We start from the raw sequence: 24,851 nt of genomic DNA, 5'->3' as shown, positions 1-24,851 counted from the left end.
CGTATTTTAAAAGACTTGTTGTAAATGAACTTCATAATTTATTGTTGCGACATCAAATTTCTAAAAGCTATAAGTACACTTATAATAACAAATAAGTGTGTTCTCATCATGCAAATTGATAATAACAGATAGACAATACACATAATTATGTACGTTTGTATGGACAGGTCAAAAATAAGTTAAAGAAATCACTAGATTCAATAAAGTAGGCAGGCTGGTCATACACAGGTTGTATTTTTTGTCTTTTTTGTTTCCGACAGTTTAAGAACGTTATTCATACAAATTTCCGCAATTTAAATACTTCCGAAAACTACGTCAGCACCAAGACCGATGCCGGGCGATGTAAGCCAAAAAAAACCGGTGGTTTGATTTTCGGGTACAGATCGAACACTTTTTTTCGTCTTTTGTGTATACCCAGTCAGATAAAAATTAATACGTTTCTCAAAACTCACATGCAACAGTAACACCAGATATAGTTATTTGAGATAAAAGTGCGGAGAGTGAATTATTAAGTGACAGTGATTTAAACGAACGAAGAGTATTTAAGTCGAGGTTTGTGTTACAAAATGGTTGATAATGCATTAGGCTAGTGCAATCTTAATCAAATAAACAAAAAAAAAATCATTTTCAGAACCAAAGTATACTCAACTATTCCAAATATGGTGAATTTTTAGACCTGACTCGAGACAATACAATTGACGTACAAAACTTAATACACTCCCAATTGCTGGCAAAACATCGTAAAAGGTATTATGGACGCACAGACCTCACGGAATCTTAAGACATATCAGCAGATTGCAAAACCTTATTACTATTGGTCACTCGCTTGAGATTGGCAGTGCCTGTTATACAATTGATTCTTTTATATATATCAGTAGCAAAAAGGCAATGTGCAAAAGGACATGTCCATGAAATAATATTTTAAACGTTACTTTTATATTTTTCCAAATGTGCTGAATAGCTAAGCTACATATGTAGTGTATAATTGTTTCCATCGTATTTTCACGGAAACGTTCCTATTTGTCAGGCTACTTCAGTCAATGTCAGCACTTTTTGTAGCGAGACTGACTGAAATAGTGACACGTTCGTAAGTTTCCGTGAAAATACGATGGAAAATAATTATGAACTACATCTGTACACCGAAACGAGATTTCTATAAGCACAACAAATGTTGAGAATGTGGGTTATATAAATCTAAATTATTGCTTTTATACCTGTTATATAATGGTAAATTCAAATGGAAGTACATAGGAAATGGGAAATTTATACATCAAAAAAACTTGACAGGAACTATAGCTACGACAGTCTCACATAATCAAACCGGGTCAATAAATATAATGTATATTATGCATGATAAGTATCATTAGACAATTCCTTACGTCACATTAGGGAGTCAACACACTTTGCGACACCGAATCAGCTTAAGCCGATCACAATATCAACGAATTGTCGGATGTTTTATAAAGCGATTGAAGCCGTTTGGATTTAATGCAATTGCACTTTACCCTCGTGTACAATACAGATGTAGTGCATAATCCTTCGTATTTTCTCGGAAACGTTCGTATTTGTCATGCTACTTCAACCTCAGTACTTTTGTACAGAGACTGACTGAAATAGCAAGACACGTTCGTACGCTTCTGTGAAAATACGATGGAAAATAATTATGCGCTACATCTGTATATTTTTTTGTAACGTAACTAAGGACGCAGCTTTATTTGTAATGGAAAGAAACAGCAATATTTTTATTTCATTTAATTAAACAGTTAACTGTTTCCCCACTACAAAAAAATTACAAGTGGCATGGCACCTGTCTGACCAGCGCCGAAAAAGTGACTTGCGACCGATCATTCTCTAATATGTGTTGTATGGTTCAATTGTATATAAAGATATAGAGAACCCTTGTAAATAAAAAGTTGTATACATTAATCGTAGATTTATTTCACATTTCCAGCGAGGTTTAAAATTAGAAGCCCTCGCAAAGAAAACATGCTCATCGGCGCTGGTGCGACGGGTCATCACAACACATCATGCGGCCAAGGGGACGATCGCTTGCGCTTCGCCGCCGAATCGCTTTAAGTGTATCACTCTTCCATATTAGTGTGACAGTTTCGTTTCGTTCGCTACAGAGCGTTAGCGATTGGCATGTTGTCTACGGGGCCAGTGTGGTGGGCTATGTCAAGTCGACGAGTGTGATAACTCCCTTAGTAGATGCTCATGGGATATTTTACCTCTTTCCGACTTCAAGGGGCATAATCGCTTTTATCGCAATTACAAAGACAAGATAAAGCATTTTTTTCAATAATGAGGCATGCCTTATTTTGTCTTCATAACACAATTCATGCAATCATCATAGGACTGCAGGAAACCAAGATTGAAAGTTGCCGAGTTTGACATTATGAGCATGTATAATTGCAAAAGATGTTAGATGTGCGACCTACTTGGAGTTTGATTGTCTACCTGTGAACAAAAAAAGAGGTAATGAATGATGTGGTCAAATTTTTAGGGGTTAACAGCTAGAGGTGATTTTTAAGTTCATGGAATTCAAAAATATTCCATGGTTCTGTATAATTAATTGTATTAAAATATTTTACAGTGCATATGGTGTAACTTTACCGCCCTAGGGCGGGATAAAGGACAATACGTACCTAATTCATAAAAAAATAAGTATTCATTTCATTTCAAAATTTGGTAGACCAAAACGGAGATAAAAGATTTATCTTATGATTCTATCTGTAGTGCAAAAAAAAGGAGATACGATTCAAAACTTGTCAGAAATCGATGAAAACCTCGGACAGCCCCTTAGTCGTGGAGTATGAAACAGGTTGAAGTATAAACACCATGTTTATACTTCCTTATTTTTTAATCCTCCAGAAAGAAATAAAAAAGAAGTAGACGATTATTGTTATTACCTCTTCTTGGGCCCCTCGTCCTTGGCCTTCTTGTCGGCCTCGCGCTTCTTGGCGGCCTCCTCGCGCTGCTGGCGGATGATGGCGAGGCGCGCCAGGTCGGCGCGCGCCTGCTCGGTCTTGCCCTCCGCGTGCGCCTTCTGGTACGCCGCCGCCGCGCGCGCGCGCTCGATCTCCTCGCGCTCGCGTCTGACGTGTACACATACACAGGTAAACAATAATACTACTAAAACGTGTTGTTGGCTTTCATATCCAAATTTCATAAAAGATGGCGCTGTTACAAACGCAAACTAGGCAATGGTAGTTCATCATAGAATATAACTGCCAAAGGAGAGAATCAGGGTTGTTCGGACAATATATCGCAAAAATAAAAATGGTATGGAACATGATACAATTTTCTAAACAATTAATTGAAGTTTTTGAGTAAAATCTGGAAATTTTATAAAGATACTGTGTACATAATATGAGTTTAATAAATCTTGTCCTATTTTGAGATATAAATTATTTTTGATGGTTTTGCGAAGATTTGTCCGATCACTGGTGAGAATAAACGATAGGCGTCATAGTCATAGCAATAGAAAAAGGAGGATCTCATATCTTAGTTCAACCCTCAAATAAAAAAGAGAATAAACGATTGGTATTGGTAATTTAGCAACTTATTTAAACACGTGTCTAGACATCATTATTGCCTGGAAAAACAATTTCCATAGCTGAACATTTTTTTTACAATTTTTTTCTAAGATCAACAACTCACGCTTCACGTTTTTATGTTTTCCTATAATCTGCTTATATCCATCGACACAAAAACATATCCCCAACCTCCAAACAAAAAACAATCTTTCAAAATTATGAATTTATGATATTAATAGAGTGCCCACCTAGATAACTGAGGTTTCTCTCCTTCACCTAGTGAGGTATTCAGGTTGGCCAATTTCTTGTTCTTCTTTACCACTCTGTTGGGATTTTCTACTTCAATTAAACCAGAGACTCCCTTTGCTTTTGTTGGGTGCTGAAAAACACAATTTAAAGTATTAATTGAGTGTATAATATTATTATTATACCACCAAAAATAGTGTATAAAATTATTTGCCACCCACACCAAAAGTATTTGCCACCCTGGAATACTTTCCTAAATTGGGTTATAATTTAATAATAATCTTAATCAAACTCCAGTGTCCTTGCTGAGGTAATGGGGTTGGCATCTGCCAAAGGTTTGCACAGATGGCGCCTCCATAGCTTGCCCCTTTCTCTAGTTAAGTTCTATAAGATTTGGCTTAAACAGCTGGCATCCTGGCCATAAAATTCTATTAAAAAACAAGAATTTGACACAAACATGCTGATGCCATCTGCTAAATACTTCGACTGGCCAACCTCATTGGATCACCCTTTCTAAATGTAAGGACTGATTTTAGTTACATTGCGGACTGTTGGTTACATCCAATTTAACCGACCGATCAAAAACTGCAATGTAATGAAACTCGCATGCGAGATCTCGCATCATCTAAATGAGGCCTAAGGCTTGTATGTGTGAGTGGCACCATGACCACAAACAATGAATTAATCAACTAAATATGACCGCAGCAACTGTCACCCCATAGAGCATTGTCAAACTATTGATACAAACAAATTTTAACAGATTTTGATAATGCATTACTATGACGAAACTTTGATAATGATAGATGTTTTGGTGCAACTAGTCTAAGCCTAGGACCATTTGTGTAGAAGAACAGGTTACTTCTTAACATATTAATAGAAGCACAGACTTGATTTTAAGCTTCATATGCTCGTTAATGAGTCAAACAGACACTATGCTGGTCTAAAAAGGGTGTTTTGGCATGGCAGAATTATTATCATAGCAAAAAGTATAATAATATTAAAATGTGACTTACATCTTCATCTGAGTCACTTTCATCACTGCTGCCCGAGCCAGATTTGTTATCTCCCGATTCTGCCTCGCTGGAGCTCTCGTCATCCCCACCATGCTCCTTTCTCCATCTGTAATTCAAATCAGTACCTACTTGTTCAAATTATTGTATTATCCTCCTTCTGTGTCTCCAGTCGATCAAAGGATATTTCGATAGATAAAAAAACTGTATGTAACATACAAGAGTCAAGGTCTTAGTGTTATCCAAAGTCCATCAGCTACTGCTTCGGAAACCAAGGGCCACGGAATGTTTAAGAGACCATCAACATGCAGTCGTGCACACTAGCGCCACTGCTAAATAATCGATAAATTTAACAACAGGTATTGAAAAAACCGTATTTTGTATTTAATTATGTACCTTTTGAATAGAATTGATGAATCCAGCAACATAAAAACTAGTATGATACTAGTTTTTATGTTGCTGGATTCGTCAATCTATGGGTCCAAAATTAAAACGGCCGTTTTTGTTTTCTGTTCATAGAATGAGAAATCTAGAAACATAAAAACTATTTTGATATATTCAAAAGGTATTTATGTAAATACAAAATATAGTACATAGCGTCCCCCTTTTCTAAACATGCACGCGCACGCAGTGTGCACATTGATGGGCTCTTTACATCTCTCTTTCTTTTCTTCCAGCAAGTATTAGGAAATAAATCCCAGAATGCATACATCTAATCACATAAGGTATCACATCCTGTTTTATACATTTTCTGCATGTGTATCTCCATTCATAAAAAATGTATTTCACAATGATGATGAAATTGTATGCCAATTACTCAGATATCAACTTGTCATTGTTTTTATGGCATCTTTATATGTTATGCATGCGGCATTTGAAAGGATTGAATGGTAGGTATCTATTTAGTATTAGCAGAGACAGTTATTTCAAGAAACAAAAATCTATATACCTATTAAATACTTGCAGGCTGAACGCATAATCAGTATTTTGCCATTTATGCGAGGTTACATAGGTTATAATAGCTTGTTTATTGAGTTATGACAGATGAACGCTACATAGCTATTTTGGCATTAACGCGTACTGCCACTGTGCTAAGACGCAGAATATACTTGCTTTTGTTTCAACTCTTCCTGCTTTCGTTGTTCTTCCAACTCCTCGGGGCTGGTGAACTTACGGTTGCGGCCCTTATGATTGGTGTATTTACCTGGAAAACAAAAAATATATGACGTGAAAACAATAAAGCACATTTTCTAGTAACATTGGATCGACATTGAAAAAACACAAGACCTTATTAAAGCGTACTTACCACGTGGCATGTTGAATTAAAACAAAACTACTTAAGATAAATAATATTCAAACAATAATATTAGGTCGTTTAGTGCGCTAGAAGATTTTAGTCAGCAAATTTTATTTCGTACAAATTTAGAGTTGACGTTCTTGCCGGAATTGGAGCACAGATAAGCTAAAAAATATGAAATCGAAAACGTCAACAGTTAACATGATTACGCCAACATTACAAAAAAAAACTTTTATGATTAATGTTACAACCTCATTTCATACCGCATATCACATTATCGACGGTCTTCATATGTCATGTCTGTCAGTTCACTTTTCATTGTCAACGTATTTATAAAACATTAATTAAGCCAATAAATATGTAATTTATATCAGTGGCGACGAGGATTAAAGAAAAATCGTCACAAAATGAACAGCGAACAATTTGACAAATTCCTTGCATTGCAAGCTACACAACAACAACAAATCTCGGACATATTACAATTGCTGTTAACGCAACAGCAAAAGGCAGCTGCCGCGACTCCCACACCAACAACGACACACGGCACGGAGTCGCCCAGCTCTTCGAACACGAACGGTAACAGAAACAATGTTTACAACGGCTTTAAGAGCGACAAATTCAACCCGGATGACACCGCAGTTGAAAATTTTATCGACTATTTCGAAACCAAATGCAAACTTTGGGGCGAGGATGCACGTATCATACAGAAGGAACTGCTATTTACCTGCCTCTCACCGGAGACCTTTCACGAAATTAAGGTTGCCCTTACACCGCACTTTGAAAACAGTACATATGCGGATATTCGAAATAAACTGCTCGACCTATTTAGAATTAAACGCACACGATACAGAGCATTAACGGACTTTTGGAACTGCATACGAAAAGACAACGAATCTATGGAACATTACGCTAACAGATTGAAAGAAATAAGTAAAGATTGTGGCTATAGCGATAACTTATTAGAACGACAGTTACGTGACCGATTTGCAACCGGGCTTAACCACGAACAATTACAGATCGACCTGAAACAAAAATGGCCGGATCTACAAGAAATTCAAGATGGTACGACGAAAGAAGTCACCTTCTCTCAGATTTTTAGCGTTGCTCAATCGCGGGAACGAGCAGAAGGCGATACAGACACACACGTCAAAGTCAATAAGATTAAAAGAAACCCCAAATCTTACCAGAACACGTCACCGCGCAAATTACGGACCCATCAATGCTTGAGATGCGGTGAGCCCGAAAGACATCCATTAAACCAGTGTGCTGCCAAAGCACATACATGCAAACAGTGTAACACACCAGGTCACTTTGAGGATTGCTGCATCAAATCAGGCAAAGCATGCTTACCTAATCGGAACTATAAACAAACAACATTTACTAAAGGAAACAAGCTGCACAAACTTAAGCATGACGGGAGCAGCAGCCACTCGTCTCAATCTTCCTACTCAGACGACAGCGGAGATGAAACGGACGTTGTCTGTCAAATAAGCAAAACTAAAAGCAAGGACAGCAAAAAAATTGATGTTTTCATTAACGACATTCCGTGCACGATGGACTGGGACCCCGGTTCACTCTATTCAATTATTAGTACACAATTGTGGGCGCGTATCGGAGCTCCTTCCCTCATGAAGGCTCCCAGCTTGCGCGCATATGGAAATACAAGACTCAAACCAAAGGGTCTAACAAACGTTACCGTACGCATTCAAGACGAGGAAAAACTACTTCCTGTTGTTGTAATGAAGTCAGCTGACCCTATGTTGTTCGGCCTACAGTGGAGCGAAATGTTCCAGATGGATTTCCCAAAGCCAGTCTATTCCATCAAGAAAACTCGACACGAATCCATTACACTAAAACAACTCTTGGACAAGCATACAACTCTCTTCGACGGCAAACTTGGAAAAGTAAAAGATTATCGAGTAAACATACATATCAAGCCCCATGCTCAACCGAAACACATCCCAGCCAGATCAATTAAATTTTCAATGAAGAAAAACATTGAAGTTGAACTAGATCGTTTGGTCGAAGAAGGAATTATAACCAAAGTAGACCCAAATATAACTCCGGTTCAGTGGGCAACGCCGACAGTTAACGTGGTGAAAACCAATGGCCAGATCAGAATCTGTGGTGACTTCCGCAGTACACTTAACCCTGTTCTTATAACACACGCACACCCTGTTCCTTTATTTGACCAACTACGCCAGAGTCTAGCGGATGGTGAGAAATTCTCGAAAATTGACCTAAAAGACGCGTACTTACAATTTGAAATTGAACCTGAATCGAAACAATTCCTGACAATATCGACACACAAAGGATACTACGTCTACAACAGAATGCCGTTTGGCATTTCGACGGCGCCGTCAATATTCCAACATTACCTTGACAAGCTTCTAGAGGGATTGCCAAATGTAGCAGTCTATTTTGATGACATTGCGGTTACAGGGAAAAATGACAAAGACCACCTTGAAACATTACGTACCGTATTCGAAAGACTGGAACAGGCCGGATTGAAAGTCAATTTAAAGAAATGCACCTTTTTACAGCCAGAAGTCGAATATCTTGGACACACAATTGACAAAAATGGAGTACGCCCTACAAAATCAAAGATTGAAGCCATCACCAAAGCCTCCCCGCCAGCTAATGCCAAGGAGCTACGAGCATTCCTTGAGTTGGTCAACTTCTATGAGCGGTTTATACCACACTTGCACAGCGTCTGTGCTGATCTTCACGCACTAACTGGAAACAGGGTGAAATGGCAATGGACCGACAAGGAAGCTGAGGCTTTTGAACGTGCTAAATTAATGATTGTACATTCTAAACCACTTGTAGCTTTCAATGACAAATGCCCACTTTATCTAGCCTGTGATGCTTCAGAAAAGGGCGTCGGAGCAGTGCTTTTTCACATGAGGAATAATATTGAACAACCAATCGCTTTCGCATCACGAAAACTCCGACCCGCAGAGTCAAAGTATTCTGTCATAGACCGCGAAGCCCTAGCAATATTTTATGGAATTAGAAAATTTGACCAATACCTTCGCGGCACGAAATTTACATTAGTCACGGATCATAAGCCCCTAATACACATTTTGGGATCTCAACGAAACTTACCCAAACTCGCTAACAATCGCCTAGTACGATGGGCTTTAATAATTGGAAGTTACGATTACGACATTAAGTATACAAAAGGTTGTAACAACCTGATCGCAGACTATTTATCAAGAATGCCCAACCCAGAAGAACTGCCATCCAAATCTGAGCTTAAGGTTCACAGAATTGTAGCGCGATTGCAGACTGACAGCATTGGTGATCTTGCACTATCTGAAAGCGTTATACGAGAAGAAACACGCAAAGATATCACGCTGAAACAAGTATATCATCTTATAAAAACTGGTTGGCGTGAGCATCAATACTCAAACGATGTAAAACCATATGCTCGAAAGCGCGGTGAGTTGTCACTAGAAGATAAAATAGTCATGTGGCAGGGCCGTATTATTGTTCCTGATACTCTAAGGAAGGCGACCCTAAAATATCTGCATCGTGGACACCCAGGCATTTCAGCAATGAGAGCACTGGCACGTTTTTACGTTTGGTGGCCAACTATAGAGGAAGATATAGACACGCATGTGAAGGCTTGCCACAAATGCCAAGAGAATAGACCTAATACTTCAGATTTACCAATCTTCTCATGGTCTATGCCAGATCAAGCCTGGGAAAGGATTCACGTTGACTTTGCCGGACCATTCGAGGGCACATATTGGTTAGTTGTATCAGATGCTTTTTCCAAATGGATCGAGATCAAGCCGATGACCAAAATTACGACAACCAAACTCTGTGATGAACTGGATACCATTTTTACTACCTTTGGCCTACCCCAATTTTTAGTGTCTGACAATGGCCCACAATTTATATCTAAGGAATTTCAGGATTACTGCAAAGAAAAAGGAATAAATCATATCAAATCGTCACCTTATCATCCACGGACGAACGGATTGGCCGAAAGGCTTGTGAGGACTTTCAAGACCAGAATGTCATCCAGCACAGGATGCCTCAAAAAACGTTTAGAACATTTCCTTTTCGCTTATCGCATCACACCCCATAGCACCACTGGCAAATCCCCGGGCCAGCTAATGTTTGGAAGACAACTACATTGTGTGCTTGACAATGCCCGACCAAGTGCTAGACGTTCATTACAATACAAACAGATACAAGCAAATGTTAACTCCGACGGCCAGACTCCAAACTATAGACCAGGTGATGCTGTGTATGTGCGAAGCAGGGAGCAGCCGCGGTGGGAGCCTGCCACAGTATCTCGACGCACGCATCGATACTCCTATGTCATTAACACTCCAGTCGGGGTGGAGAGGAGGTATCACGCAGATCATATACGACCCCGTCTGCCTGATCTAGAAGAAAGTCCTGCAGAGCAAACTTCTCAATCATCTATGGTCCCAGTTGCCTCATCGACGCCAGTACTGGGAACCAATAGATCCGCAATGCCTTGCCCAGGGTCAAGAGCTGGAGTGGAACTTGACCCAGAAGTTATTTCAGCTGGCTCACCTCAGAATGAGGCTCCAGAAGTTAGTCCAGCTGGCTCACCTCAGAATGAGGCTAGCGAGGCCACAGCAGCTACACCGATGGCACCGCGTCGAAGCAAGCGTGCCATTAAACCACCTCGTCGGCTAATTGATGAGATGGACATGTAAATCTTTAAAGGCGGACGAATGTTACAACCTCATTTCATACCGCATATCACATTATCGACGGTCTTCATATGTCATGTCTGTCAGTTCACTTTTCATTGTCAACGTATTTATAAAACATTAATTAAGCCAATAAATATGTAATTTATATCAATTAAGATTATTTAACCCGTTAAAATTTAAATATTTCAAGAAAACTATTAAGTATAAAAAATTGCATTGTATTGTTGCAGTTTAATTGTAATAACAATATTTATTTACATGATTTTAAAACTGGAAGAATTTTTTACTAAGGTTGGTCAATAGCACATTCATCCATTTTTAAGAGTAAAAGTTAAGTTGATCATATCTCTTTACTTTTTTTACACGATCTGTGGATACCTGTTTTTTTAAGGCCTGTCCAGACGGAGAGAATTTTTACGCCAATCTGATTAAATTGTCTGATCAAATCCTGCTGTGCGGACGTAAACGCAAATTTGGCGCGCCGAATTTGACCGCCGATTATGACCGATATTACTAATAAAATGGGGTGCGGACGCAAGAATACCAATATATGACGCTAGTATTCGCGTGTAGGACATTTTTTAAATTTAGAGCGCTCAAATAATACCAAAATTTTATAATTGGTGAAAGTGGCCAAATTGGCGTTTGCGTCCGCACCACCTGATTTGATCGGATAATTTAATCAGATTGGCGGAATATTGTTCCCGTCTGGACATGCCTTTAATATCACTAAAATAAATATTATAGTCTGGCAAACCCGATTTGTCAATCAATAAGAAAAAAAAACTATATTCATCCTCTTCTTTTCGGTGACAGTAAGAATATATCTGTCTATGTTTGAAATTAGACAGTCCCTAGCCAAACTATAGTTTGGCAAGCCATTCCCATCAGTAGAAAAAGGAGGCAAATTTGAAAAATGTCTTTTTTTGTTTTCCGAGCTGTTTTCTACTGACAAAGTGGAATAACATTAGTTACATAGTTATTCGTTTTTTGCACGTTTTTTGACAAGTAGGAACAATGATTCTAGGTTGCCATGATTGTTCTTTTAGGTACGTACCATAGACTTAATAATATATAAAGACGGTGTCTCAGCGAGCTGTCACTGTTGCCACTTTTGTTTAGTGTACGATTAACAATGAGGCCCACGTTGCTGTAGCCATGTCGATAAAGTCATATCGATAAACTATCGACATTTCTTGCAATTTTAATTTTACTTCAAAGGCTTAACGATACCTAAAATGACCAAAAACGCTTTTATTCTTTATTGTGGTTAGGTATCAGATCATAATTTTATAGTCACGCCTCAGCAGGGAACCAAGGGAAAGTTAGATATTTAATTAAAATACATAAATACCTCCTAAAATAGGTGTTCCGCAATAATTGAATTATATTATTATATTATAATATATTCATTATCCATTAGCATTTCAATTATGTTTATTTTTAACGAAGATATTGAAGCTTCAATTAATCGCTATTTCGTTCCGCTGTGTAGAGTTTATCGATATATAACATGATTAATATCGACTTTTCACATCCCTAAAAGAGCACACATATACGCTTTTACGCACACATACACAGCCTGGGCGCATCAAGAAAGGCAACACTTGATTTGAAGTCCACCTTGTCAACAGTATGGTTGTCCTTTTTTGACAAACGGCATTTTAAAAGAGCGAGGAGAGAGAAATGATACTAGTTGCTGCGTCGTGAAAGAGAACAGAAAACGTTGGGCCCTTGGTACGTACCTAAAGCAAGGCCTGTTCACTTCCTAAGAAAGTTATGTCCCCAAATAATTGCGCATGTGTGCGCCTGAAGCTTCTATGTGTGCGTTGGCCTCCGAGAAAAAGTTGCGAGTAATAAAAATAAAAACATTTTTCTATAGCAACATTGCTCCCAACTCTGATTTAAATTATCACGAATTTTATACATAATTAATCATAAAACGGGACTTAAAACGCTTAAAACTTAATTACACGCGATTAAGTTTTATAATGAATATTTGCTTCCAACTGTCTTTATCAATGTTCATAAAATATATGGAGGGTAGGTACGTCTACCCACCATAATAAAAAAATATATTTGTCAATGACTCTGTCCAACTGCTGTGGTTAAAGTTCATAAATAATAAATACAACGTAGCGGTACAACCACTTAAGACTGTAAGTCTGTACCTACATAGATTACAGCAATGCACATAGAAAATGTGCTAAATGCGGAGCAACGGCTGTTGAAGCAGCCAGAGTGAAATTTATACAGCTTTAGTGGGTTCAGAAGGAACCGAGTCATAACGCATCTGGAAAGCGTATTAATTAACCGTGAAGAAATGTATGAATACAAGTTAGAAATCTGTGTAAAATGCCGTGTGTAAAGTGTAGTGTATCTGTGTGTAAAGTGTAATAGGTAGGCATGCCTAATGTTATTTGTATAATACTGAAAACTTTGTGAATGCGCTTTATTAATGTCTATTCAGTGTATATTTCTATATGTAAAACATAATACAATGTTATAAACATAAATATGCCTTTTATTTAAATCAATAGTCATACCACACACACAAGGGGTAATATTTGCATCTTTCATATATTTCGTGATATGAAGATAACAAATATGTTTATCAACATAATTACTATATACCTATAATACCAATACCCGCCAGGCTAAACCGGTTGTTAACTTTAGTTCCATTGGTACACATCGAGGGCGCCAGTAGTATAAACGTATAAACGGTTGGGGACATTTTTTTGTATGGAGTTACCGTTCTTCTCCTAGTGAGTATTATATTCTTTGACCTAAAGCCATAGTACTCGCATGTATAGATGGCCAAGCAAATCTTGTCAGTAGAAAAAGGCGCGAAATTCAAATGTTGTATGAGACGACCCTTTGCGCCTACATTTTTCTAATTTGCCGCCTTTTTCTGCTGACAAGATTTGCTTGACCAAGTTTATTTACATATTAGGTCAAAAACAGGATATTTATTATTATTAGATAAATAGTCTTCAACGTTTTTAATGTAAACGACTTTATTCATCTTGGATATTAAGGCCGTTCCCGTACCCAAATGAAATCTACAATCGAGGCTCCCCTCACGCCACCCGTCCCGCCCCTAGATACAATGACGATACAACAGCGCCACGCAAGAAGTAGCGACTTGAAATGAACTAACAGGACACTGATTTGTAAAACGTATTACTTAATACTGAAAAAGCATGCTGCATCTCATAGATGGCGTTAAAAGTTAAAATGGAAAAATAAATGAAACATAGTGTAAATTAAATATTCATTTTAATGAAGTCAACTCTTATTTCAATAATATTTAATTATAAGGGTAAATACAGTTTATATTTAAACAAATTAATGACTGCAAGTTTTCTATAATATTATTATTTATTAGGTATACTGTGCAGGTATATCATCGATATTTATTAAAAAAAACCGGGCAGGTGCGAGTCGGACTCGCGCACGAAGGGTTCCGTACCATAATGCAAAAAAAAAAAGCAAAAAAACGGTCACCCATCCAAGTACTGACCACTCCCGACATTGCTTAACTTTGGTCAAAAATCACGTTTGTTGTATGGGAGCCCCATTTAAATCTTTATTTTATTCTGTTTTTAGTATTTGTTGTTATAGCGGCAACAGAAATACATCATCTGTGAAAATTTCAACTGTCTAGCTATCACGGTTCGTGAGATACAGCCTGGTGACAGACGGACGGACGGACGGACAGCGAAGTCTTAGTAATAGGGTCCCGTTTTACCCTTTGGGTACGGAACCCTAAAAAGTTAGGGCATACCGATACAAGTGCGAAAAATAGGTAATTCGCACATGTATCGTACAACGTTTTACAGTACATAATATGGCCCTTTAAATTTTCGACATAGTTACGTAATGTGCTAATTATCGCACTAATGCGGTAAAGCAGCACCATATTGTAATAGTAAGGTGTATTCGGGTAATACCGAATGTCGGATAATTCCGAAATTCAGATGAAAATCACCCTTAATTCCATCATAATAAAAGTCTCTTTTCGGAACTATCCGACAGTTTTCGACATTCGGAATTACCCGAGTAAACCTTACCTACATTACGTTTACAAGTGCGGCAAATAGGAAATTCGAAACGAGTGGCGTTTTGAATCGACACGAGTTGCGAATTACCTATTCGCATATGTATCGTACAACGTTTTACAGTACCTACATACATATGGCCCCTTGAATTTTCGACATAGTCACGTAATTGCTAATTATCGCACTAGTGCTGTAAAATAGCACCATATGACTGTAAATCAAATTTATTCATTTTACAGAGTTCCATAGGTTCGTCGAATCACTCAAGAGGAACTTTTTTCTCAGGAACGTGTAGAGGTCTCAAATTGAAATTATATCAAATAGGTACTCGGATCTACTCTATTGTCAAATATATTAGCTTTTTTTCTCGTATATCGCAAAAATCCGAATTAATATCAAAATACCGGTATTAATATTGAAATCCCGGGATTGACATGCAATATCGGAAATCAATCCCGGGATTGAGAATGATCCGATATTGCATGCCCTAACCAAGTTTCAACCTATCAACGAATAATAAATCCCGGGATCCGGATATTTCGATATTGGTCCTTCTCAATACCGAAAATGGAATCTTGAGCTTTGCAAGGGTTTCAAGGCACGAGGGTTAAACAAACCACTTCACAACTTGAAATCAATTTTACCTACTCACATGCAATTTTGCACATTTATTCATAAATTAACGTTTAAAAACCGGCATTTTTGTGACTGACTGACTAATAGATCAAAAACCTAACCCACTTCCAGCTGACCTAGAAACTTGAAATTTGACACCAAGGTAGACTATTAGGAGTTTATAAAGGGAACAATCTAAAAACTGAAAATTATTGATAATTTGATGAAGAAAAACACATATATCGATAATAGGCTAGATGACTAATTTTCATTTATGGTATCAATCGATCAGGTATGTCTTTAGGATCAAAAGTCTATATGGTATCCATTGCATTAAAGGAATACAAAAGTTAGAAATGATAGTCAAAGTCCGACAGTCGTACTTCACTCGCGAAACGCCCCGAACAAAACGTCAAGGTCACAGAGAGTCCATCTTGAAGTATGAACAAAACAAGAAAATTGCGATTTTGTCTGTGAAATATTGCGTTTATGTATATAGTTTCCATACAATTTTTTATTGGATAAAATGTGAGGAATCGAATGGTATCCTTATTTTTGTAGTTTTTGGAAGTTGAAAAGAACTTTAATGTTGAAACTTTCAGGCGTTGTACTTTTGTATTATTTCCATATATTTTTTTAATATCCACAATATTGTGATAAATTGCTCATTTGCTATGTATTTTACTAGATTTTGTTGTAAAATTCAACATGTGTCATCATCCCTATTAATTTAGACTTATGGATCAAAAACCTAACCTTCTTGATATTTGGCAGGTAGACCATTAGGAGTATACTCGTATAGAGGAAAAAATCTGAAAACTGAAAATTATTGATAATTTGATGTAAAAAATCATATATTCATAATTATTCGATTAATTAAGTACCTAAGACTTACCAAAAACCTAACCCACTTTTAGATAACCTAGAAACTTGATATTTGGCATGAAGGTAGACTAAAAGGCGTATAAAAAAAGAAAATATTGAAAACTGAAATTTTTTGACAGTTGACCGCGCGTTAGCGAGGGTCTCGTTTTCAGCACAACTGCTTTTATGATTAACACTAGTAATTTCTTACTTTTTGTACAAAAGTAATGATTTCCCAACAAAAACATAAATGTGAAATGAGAGCCAAGTTCAATTATGCCCATGTTTTACTTCTCCAACCAACTGCATTTCTTGAATACCGCATCCTAAGGGTCCATGATTGCAAATCGATTGTAATTTTGTAAAAAAATTACTAATTGCAACAATTCTTCGACCGACGGTTTTGTCAGGAAGCTCTTCTTCCAAATCGAACGATATTTGTAACTGAAAATAAAATATATTGTAAGTGTTAGCATTTACAATTTGTCACATCATGTACAGTCGACGTCAAAGATTTATAATAAGGTGAAAAATGTATACATATATCATAATCACCTACCTCATGGGTATCTTCTTCCTCTAATAGACTAGGAACCCGATAAGTGTCATCCACCTGTGCAATGCGTGGGTTCAAAATGTTTGAGCTGGTCGCCTCACTGTCAAAACCAAAATTAAATAAATGTATGATGTTTTACAGCACATATGGACTTTACCGCACTAGTGCGATAATGCACACACACATTACGTATGTATGTCAAATATTTAAAGGGCTATATGTACTGTAAAACGTTGTACGATACATGTGAGAATAGGTAATACGCAACTATAATTTTCGGTGGAAGTTTGCATGGTAATATTGGTAATGTACATCATATATTTTTTTTTGTTTTATCATTCTCTTATTTTAGAAGTTAAGGGGGGGGGGACACATTTTACCACTTTGGAGGTGTCTCTCGCGCAATAAAAAATCGGTCAACACGCTCAAGAAAAGTAAATCATTTACTATTGTGTAGGGTAGTATAATATAAAATAACTATCAGTTCATTAAAAAAAAACGTAAAAGAATAACGAAAGTACGGACAATCGGTAAATCCCGGGATTTTAATTTCCGGGACTTACTCATGCAACCCTATTACATTTTATCAGTGTACATTTTTAGGGTTCCGTACCCAAAGGGTAAAACCGGGACCCTATTACTAAGACTTCGCTGTCCGTCCGTCCGTCTGTCATCAGGCTGTATCTCATGAACCGTGGTAGCTAGACAGTTGAAATTTTCACAGATGATTGAATTTCAATCGCCGCTATAACAACAAATACTAAAAACAGAATAAAATAAATAGTTATACAACAAACGTGATTTTTGCCGTTCTTTGCGTAATGGTACGGAACCCTGCGTGTGCGAGTCCAACTTGCACTTGGCCGGTTTTTTTAAAATTAAGTACCTCTTGGAGAATATCAAATAACTGATGAGGGCAATGTATCTCGTACGATATTATTGATTGGCGACATTTTATTTAGTTTTCGGCGAACATTTGCTAAGTAGGTAGTACTAATAGCCATCTAGGAAAATAAGTACGAAATATGTCCAAATAATTGAGACTATCAATTTAAAGCATAAAAAGATATAAGCATCTGCACTGATAGGAAAACAGTAGGTATCCAACTAAGGTCTTTTCGTACGCCGCCGCTGTGAGTAGGTAGGTATTTATCGCAACGCACGAAGTTACGCGCGACACAGGTACCTACATATGTGACGTTATCTATGAAAAGGGACCTTATTGTCGATGGCGCTTCCGCCATTATTAACGATGCTCTGATATAAATACCACGCTGCGCGACGCAGTGCGTCGTAAGCGCCATAGACAATAAGGTCCCTTTTCATAGATAATGCCACAATTAGAATTCATAGATAATGCCACAATTAGAATTAGAACTTACTCGTTATTTTGACTGACTTTCAACTTTGATGAAATCGGAGATTCCATTTCCATATTTTGCAGTCTGTAAATAAAGATAAATTGTAGTATATAGTGAATTGTGTTACGTAGGTAGGGCTAAAAAGCACAAGTCAAATAATTATACTCACTCGATGTAGTCTAAAGATATAGTATCATCTTCGGCTGTGAAATTATCCAATTTTCTTCTTTTCCTAGAAAGACAAAAAAGCAAAAAGTTTAGACGCATGACAAATCACGAGCTGAGGTTCAAACCCTCGATAGGTGGATGGATTGCTAGAACGCTTTATGCGTGTAATTGTGTGCGTTACATGTATTACTGTGTGCTCGTATTTATAGGAAGGCCCACTACACCGCAACCGCGTAACTACGACTCACGGACACGCACACATAGACGGCAATGTTTTCTGCTTTGCCGTGGCGCTAGTGCCGCGTGGTGTAAACGTCGCGAATCGCAATATCCTTTTAAGCTATTTGGATGATGACTTGATGACAGTGTTTAACCGGTAGATGGAGCGATTATTAAATTTTAGAATGTTTTAAGTTATATGGATTACTAATTAGTACGATCAAGTATATATTAAATTAAGTAATAATTACTTATTTCACTGTGTAATAAATATACATTTTTACTTACGTTTGTTCCATTGTTTGTTGGAATCTTCTGAGTTGTCTTTTTCGAGATGTCTTCTTTTTAATGAGTTGCTTGTTACCCATTATAGGTTTTGGTGCACACGGTATACACACAACACACACTAGCCACAACTAGCTAGCTAGCTAGGTGCTAGGACACGCAACACAGAACAGTTTTTATAACTAAATCTTATATTTGTTTTGGGGACACGTAGTACAGGTCCGTCTGGCACGAGCGCTCAGCCATCACTGTCTCATTTCGAAAGACGGACGGAGATAGAGCATGCAGGCCGAAGTCAATATTTTGTTACGATAGAATTAGTTGATGTTTATTTATTTTAAAAATATTGCCTCTAATTATCGTTTTTCTAAAGCTGTCAAATTATTGTTATAGTTATGATTGATTTTTCTCCTTTTTTTGTTTCATAGTGTCACATAGTAAAGAAACAAGTAAAGTTGGAGTATAAATTCGAATTGGAGGTTACTTTGGGAATAAATTGTATCGAGCGAAGTGTTATGAATCGTGTATCGAAAGCTGTGTTATGAAAGATAATATAATCAAGAATTATATATATTTTTCCCACGTCTACAAATATCAACGTTTCTTAGAAAAATAGGATAACAATTGGGGTATTTTTACATTTCTGGCTCAGGGAACGGCCTTAAACAACTCATGGTTTCTGGACATCGTACAAACGGACCAAAAAATATCCAAGAGGTAAATGTCCGGTCGGCGTCCTAATAGCATCCCTACACATCGGTCTATTTTTATGCCCAAGATCAGGTTCCATAGTATCGTGCAGGTACTTATTTCTCGACCGACAGGCGTTGCGTAAAACAAAACGTAATCGAAACTCGGTCTGCTTGTAATGAGAATGATCGATTTTGTACTGCACGACCAAAAGCCACAATAAAATAGGTATGAGATTATCAAATAAACACTACCTACTTTATTTACACAACGATGGTGGAAGATGAACCCGAAACCGTAACATGGACCCTTGCAAATTCAAAGGCATAGAAAATCGTTGCTCACCCGCCAAAAGTCCAACAGTCAAAAATTGCTTTATTTACATCTAAATCGTCTACTCAACGTTACATCCGTCTTAAATCCAATACTTAGGGCCAGTTGCATCTGTGTTGCAGTTGCATTTATGAAACTTACCATACAATAAAATTTCGATTTGGTGCAACCGACCCTTAGACAGGCACCTACGTCTTCACTTATTGGCTGTAATTGCGCAAACGTGGCGAACACCAATTATTATTTAATCGATAAATAAAATAGTAGGCATATAATTAGAGACCTCCAACATCTCGACCTTCAGATATTGGTAGTCCTGTATATTGACTTACTTACTTGACCTTTATTTTATGCGCAACAGATACCAACACGGTCCAAGGAATGCCTTTATTTAAAAGTTTATCCTGTTACAGAAACCGCCTAAAACTATACGATTGCTTACCTCGATAAAATTGCTATTCCCATCTCCATCTATAGATGCGCGTTCGCCTCTATGACCAGTATAAAATTAAAACGTGAACTCCATTAACGAACAGATGATTCGAACCTCGCCTTCGAATATACCTTATGGGTTTGTAAGGTCCTTTACTCTTGAAGCTATGTGAATATAGAGCCAGAAGTGGTTATTGTCAAGTCAAGGTTGATCACCAACTTACTATGTAACGTGCGTACACGACATCGAAACCTAATGTTTTGACAATTGTTTTGATGCAGATACCTAAACAATGGGCAAAGCAGAATTGGAAGAAAGTGAGGAGAAAAACAAAGCACTAGTAACCTAGTTTACTGGAACAGCTATCGCTACGGGCCACTTTATAGGGTTGGGCTATTAAATTTACTACGTTTTACTCGCGGGCACCGGGCAGAATAAGTACCAAGGTACAAAAAATAAATAGGTCATTCCCGCGTCTTCTTCATAGGTAGGTAATTGATAATTTCCCAAGTAGCACAGATAGCTCTATAACTACTCACTTTTAGTTCTATCTAACGCTCTGTGCGTATTAAGACACTTATAACAGCACACTCGTGGTCCTACAGCTGTATAATAGATTTCAGTGATATTTATATAGCTTAGGGCTGATTAAAAGCTGCATTACGGCTCTGAAAACTACCATTAATACGCAAAGAGTGATATAAAGGTATATTTGCTACGAACCTATACAGCTTTAAGGGTTATCAAATGCTTTAACCGTTATAAGGTCTGTTTAGTGGATAAAATTACGCCATGTGCTGTATAAGGAGGTAATTGTGGACTTTTATTACGTTGACTTATTAAGGGAGCACAAGTGAACTATTATGAAGCTAATAGATGTATAATGGAAAACATGTGGCACATTATACAGCTTTTCGCTTAACATGTTTACCGCTAAGCAGCTTTTATTACGCTGACTTTTAAGGGACCACGAGTGAACTAATATGAAGCCAATAGACGCATAATGGAACACCTGTGGCGCATAATACAGCTTATCGCTGAACGTGTTTACCGCTAAGCAGCTTTTATTACGCTGACTTTTTAAGGAAGCACGAATGAACTATTATGAAGCCAATAGACGTATAATGGAACATACGTGGCGCATAATACAGCTTATCGCTGAACATGTTTACCGCTAAGCAGCTTTTATTACGCTGACTTTTAAGGGAGCACGAGTGAACTAATATGAAGCCAATAGACCTATAAATGAAACACATGTGGCGCATAATACTGCTTATCACTGAAGATGTTTACCGCTAAAGCAGCTTTTATTTTGCTGACTTATTATAAGGGAGAACGAGTGAACTGTTATGAAACCAATAGACGTATAATCGAACACATGTGGCGCATAATACGGCTTAGCGCTGAACATGTTTACCGCTAAGCAGCCTATTATACTACCATTGAGACTGTGTGTATAGCGGCTATTTAAACGTTCACAAGATGCCTTATAACTGTTTAGAGGTTCACTAGTGTATCGAAAGAACGACTTGGACTTTATAGTGGTTCACTTAAGTATCTTAATCAGATATATAACAGTCGTATGCTGCATATTAGAATTTTAACGGTTCACGTTGCTTTTTAACATTGACCGCCATTTTATTGTATATAACCTACAAAATTTAAATTACTTTTCCAACTTTTAAGGGCAACAATAACGTTTTGTGCATGAGTTCTTAACCTAAATCACTAGTTTAGCACTTCCTATAACGTATTATTAACTTTTTATCTCATAATTCCGTCCAAACCACTAAAGTAGTTTTTACACAATAGCTTATTTATATCATTAATTTAAATAAATCCTGATTATTCTCGTGGCGCATTGAAATTTTCTTAGATAATGTATATATATAATGTCAATAAACTTGCATTCCCAAACATCTTTCTCACATTAATATATAAAAGATCATGTACTAACATTTAACTAAACACTTTAACAAAATGACTTATGGTGTTGTTGCGCTAAAGGTTTTTGCTTCAATATAAATATGTTTTTTAAGGCAGAAGTGTAAAAGTATGTTAATAATTATCTTTTATTCAGCCCAACGTCAATCTTTCCCGGTATTAGGGCGCACATGTGACATATTAACTGAATAAAGGGTAACTGGTGGTCTCTTACCCAGTCAATATACACCTCTTATAACTCCTGTTACCCCTTATAATTCCATTAAATTGCTGCTACACTGCTCTTAAACAGCTATGTGAACTTAAGGCTGCATAATTTGTGCCCATTTAAGAGTTATAAAAGCTGAAAAGAGGCTTATACAGCTCTTATGCAGCTTTTTTATTCCAGCTTCAAGCGTATTCGTACTTCATTATGCGGCTGCTATACAGCTAATCTGTGCTACTTGGGTTGATACCCACGGTATTGGTAGTAGATAGGTACTACTACTGGTTGGTAAGTATACATTACTAGCTTTTGCCCGCCTCTTCGTCAGCGTGGAATTATTAATTTAGATATATATATATATAGGTAGGTATACAAATATCGTCTTTATTAACATAAGACATAAATAGGAATATAAAACTAAAACTAACTACATTGAAAATAACTAAAACTAAAAATTAAAAATACTTACCTATCAAAATTTGGTACCCTCGGGAGGGTGCCCAACACGCAGGCAGCGTTCCCGCGCTGGATTGCGATGGCAATTCGCTGCGCGAGAAAGCTGCCCGCGCGGGGGTCACCCGTTGCCTCCCTCAACCTTTTCCCAAGCGCCTTAAGGAGCATATGTGCGCCTCTGCCCCACGAACCAAGTGTCTCGACGCCAAATGCGACGAATTCGTATTGTATAGGTAGCTAATATTTTATTCAATCAACAATGATTCCCCATACAAACTTCATCCCCCCTTTTCACCTCCTTAAAGGGTCATTTCTTGAATGAAAACTACCCTTTGTCCTTCCCCGGGACTCAAACTAGCTCTATACCAAATTTCAACTAAATCGTGCTCCAGCGCCGGTGCTACACCGCACGGGCGGGACAGTTCCTATTGACAAAGTTTGTTGTGCAGTTGTTGTTAAGTCCCCATACAAACTTCCACGCCTTTAAGGGATGATTTCTGGGATAAAAATGATCCTGTCCTTCCTCGGGACTCAAACAATCTCTATACCGAATTTCATTTAAATAGGTTCAGCAGTTTAAGCGTGAAGAAGTAACAGACAGACAGACAGACTTGCTTTTATAATAGTAGGTAAATTAGTATGGACAGAGTTATATAAGTATATATAACTCCGTATTCTCTTTGGTATGGATTAATCAGGGGTTGCCTGCCACCGTAGTGACGCGGATAGGGAAACGTGTTGAAAATCCCCTTTCTCTCTCCAAAGTTGTTGTAGACTTATCTTGGCCTAACTCTATTACCTACGTAGCGATTTACTTGAAATATTCCTTCTACGTGCACCTATAACGATTCTGACCTGCTTTTATATGTAGGTATGTAAATATATCGATGTTGTTATTAAGGCGAGATGGGCCTAATAGTTAGCGATCTTACACATCAATCAATTAAGTTTTCTATGACTACAAGACTTGGCAGAAAACTTAGTGTTAAATTGAAGCCATATAACAATAAGTCTCAACTTAAATATTTAAAATTGAAAACATCATTCTTAGAATTTAATAAAATTTTACGCTAATAACGTTCCTTAAATTGATGCTTATCTTGTGTTTTTTCCAAGTTTATTGCTTGGATAACATTAAACAGTTAAACTGTATCATCCTACTCGATTTAATCCTTCATTTGTAGCGGTATTGCTGACATTATCATACGGGACACTGGTATTTATTGGGCACTTTTGCAGCATTTGTGTTTCGGCCTAAAATAACACTTTTTAAGGTGATAACACGAAAGGTTTCCAGATTTTATGTTATTGGTACTTTACACCAACATATGATGTATAATTCTAGCATCTCTCTATTAATTAGAGGAAAATTTATAAAAACTTCCACTCCCACTGATTTTCATTTGACCTAGCCTAGTTATCCCCTAGAGGTTAAAGAGTCAGAAGAAAGTCAAGCCTTATGCTAGTTTTAGGGTCAATACATGTGCCAATTAGAAGTACTTATGCTATCAGACGAGCCATACTCTTACCACCAACATGGAATAAAAATACTCATCCTTTTATTTCAAATGAAAAAACGCTTTGTAACCTTACAAGGCAAATATTTATAACAGTTCCGTTAAACAATCACCCACAACGACTACATCCAGTTATGTGGCACTTATTGCATGTTTTGTATGAGATAAATACCCTCAACGGGTCTCCATAAGGAAACCATAATAACGGTTTGTTTGGGACACATTAATCAGCTGTCGGAACGGTATTCGAATCATTGCCTTTTTAAATATCGGAAGGTTTTAGTCCTGATCGTATGTTCCCATTTGTCTCCGTGCGCCCAGGTGTCCAATGTCTGACCTCAAGACCCATATT

At 37.4% G+C, this 24,851-nt stretch overlaps 3 protein-coding genes across 3 annotated transcripts; 1 reads left to right on the top strand and 2 right to left on the bottom strand.

The window, feature by feature from the left end:
• Positions 1–973: 973 nt before the first annotated feature.
• On the bottom strand, positions 974–6,254 carry LOC134667238 (28 kDa heat- and acid-stable phosphoprotein-like). The gene is made up of 6 exons (XM_063524565.1): positions 6,099–6,254; positions 5,906–5,996; positions 4,796–4,901; positions 3,785–3,915; positions 2,910–3,095; positions 974–2,457 (listed from the first exon to the last, which is right to left on the bottom strand). The coding sequence occupies exons 1-6, from the start codon at positions 6,106–6,108 to the stop codon at positions 2,454–2,456; spliced, it is 528 nt and encodes a 175-aa protein (XP_063380635.1). The 5' UTR covers positions 6,109–6,254; the 3' UTR covers positions 974–2,453.
• Positions 6,255–6,496: 242 nt separating this feature from the next.
• Positions 6,497–10,792, top strand: LOC134667753 (uncharacterized protein K02A2.6-like). Its single transcript, XM_063525171.1, has one exon. It carries the CDS (start codon positions 6,497–6,499, stop codon positions 10,790–10,792), a length of 4,296 nt encoding a protein of 1,431 aa, XP_063381241.1.
• Positions 10,793–14,261: 3,469 nt separating this feature from the next.
• On the bottom strand, positions 14,262–19,572 carry LOC134667624 (uncharacterized). The gene is made up of 5 exons (XM_063525048.1): positions 18,928–19,572; positions 18,422–18,484; positions 18,274–18,336; positions 16,895–16,991; positions 14,262–16,779 (listed from the first exon to the last, which is right to left on the bottom strand). The coding sequence occupies exons 1-5, from the start codon at positions 19,005–19,007 to the stop codon at positions 16,606–16,608; spliced, it is 477 nt and encodes a 158-aa protein (XP_063381118.1). The 5' UTR covers positions 19,008–19,572; the 3' UTR covers positions 14,262–16,605.
• Between the last annotated feature and the right edge of the window lie 5,279 nt (positions 19,573–24,851).

Source organism: Cydia fagiglandana, chromosome 9, assembly GCF_963556715.1.
Source record: "Cydia fagiglandana chromosome 9, ilCydFagi1.1, whole genome shotgun sequence".
In the NCBI taxonomy this organism is placed as follows: domain Eukaryota; kingdom Metazoa; phylum Arthropoda; class Insecta; order Lepidoptera; family Tortricidae; genus Cydia; species Cydia fagiglandana.
This window is presented reverse-complemented; position numbering and strand designations above follow the sequence as displayed.

Bases quoted from the DNA above. Each gene is read 5' to 3' on its own strand.
- LOC134667238 (XM_063524565.1), bottom strand. The intron at 3,916-4,795 runs GTAAGTCACATT...TGTGTTTTTCAG, and splicing joins AAAGTGACTCAGATGAAGAT to CACCCAACAAAAGCAAAGGG. The intron at 3,096-3,784 runs GTGGGCACTCTA...TGTACACGTCAG, and splicing joins GAGAAACCTCAGTTATCTAG to ACGCGAGCGCGAGGAGATCG.
- LOC134667753 (XM_063525171.1), top strand. From the start codon at position 6,497: ATGAACAGCGAACAATTTGACAAATTCCTTGCATTGCAAGCTACACAA.
- LOC134667624 (XM_063525048.1), bottom strand. From the start codon at position 19,007: ATGGGTAACAAGCAACTCATTAAAAAGAAGACATCTCGAAAAAGACAA. The intron at 18,337-18,421 runs GTGAGTATAATT...CTTTATTTACAG, and splicing joins ATATCTTTAGACTACATCGA to ACTGCAAAATATGGAAATGG. The intron at 16,992-18,273 runs GTAAGTTCTAAT...TGGTTTTGACAG, and splicing joins AAAGTCAGTCAAAATAACGA to TGAGGCGACCAGCTCAAACA.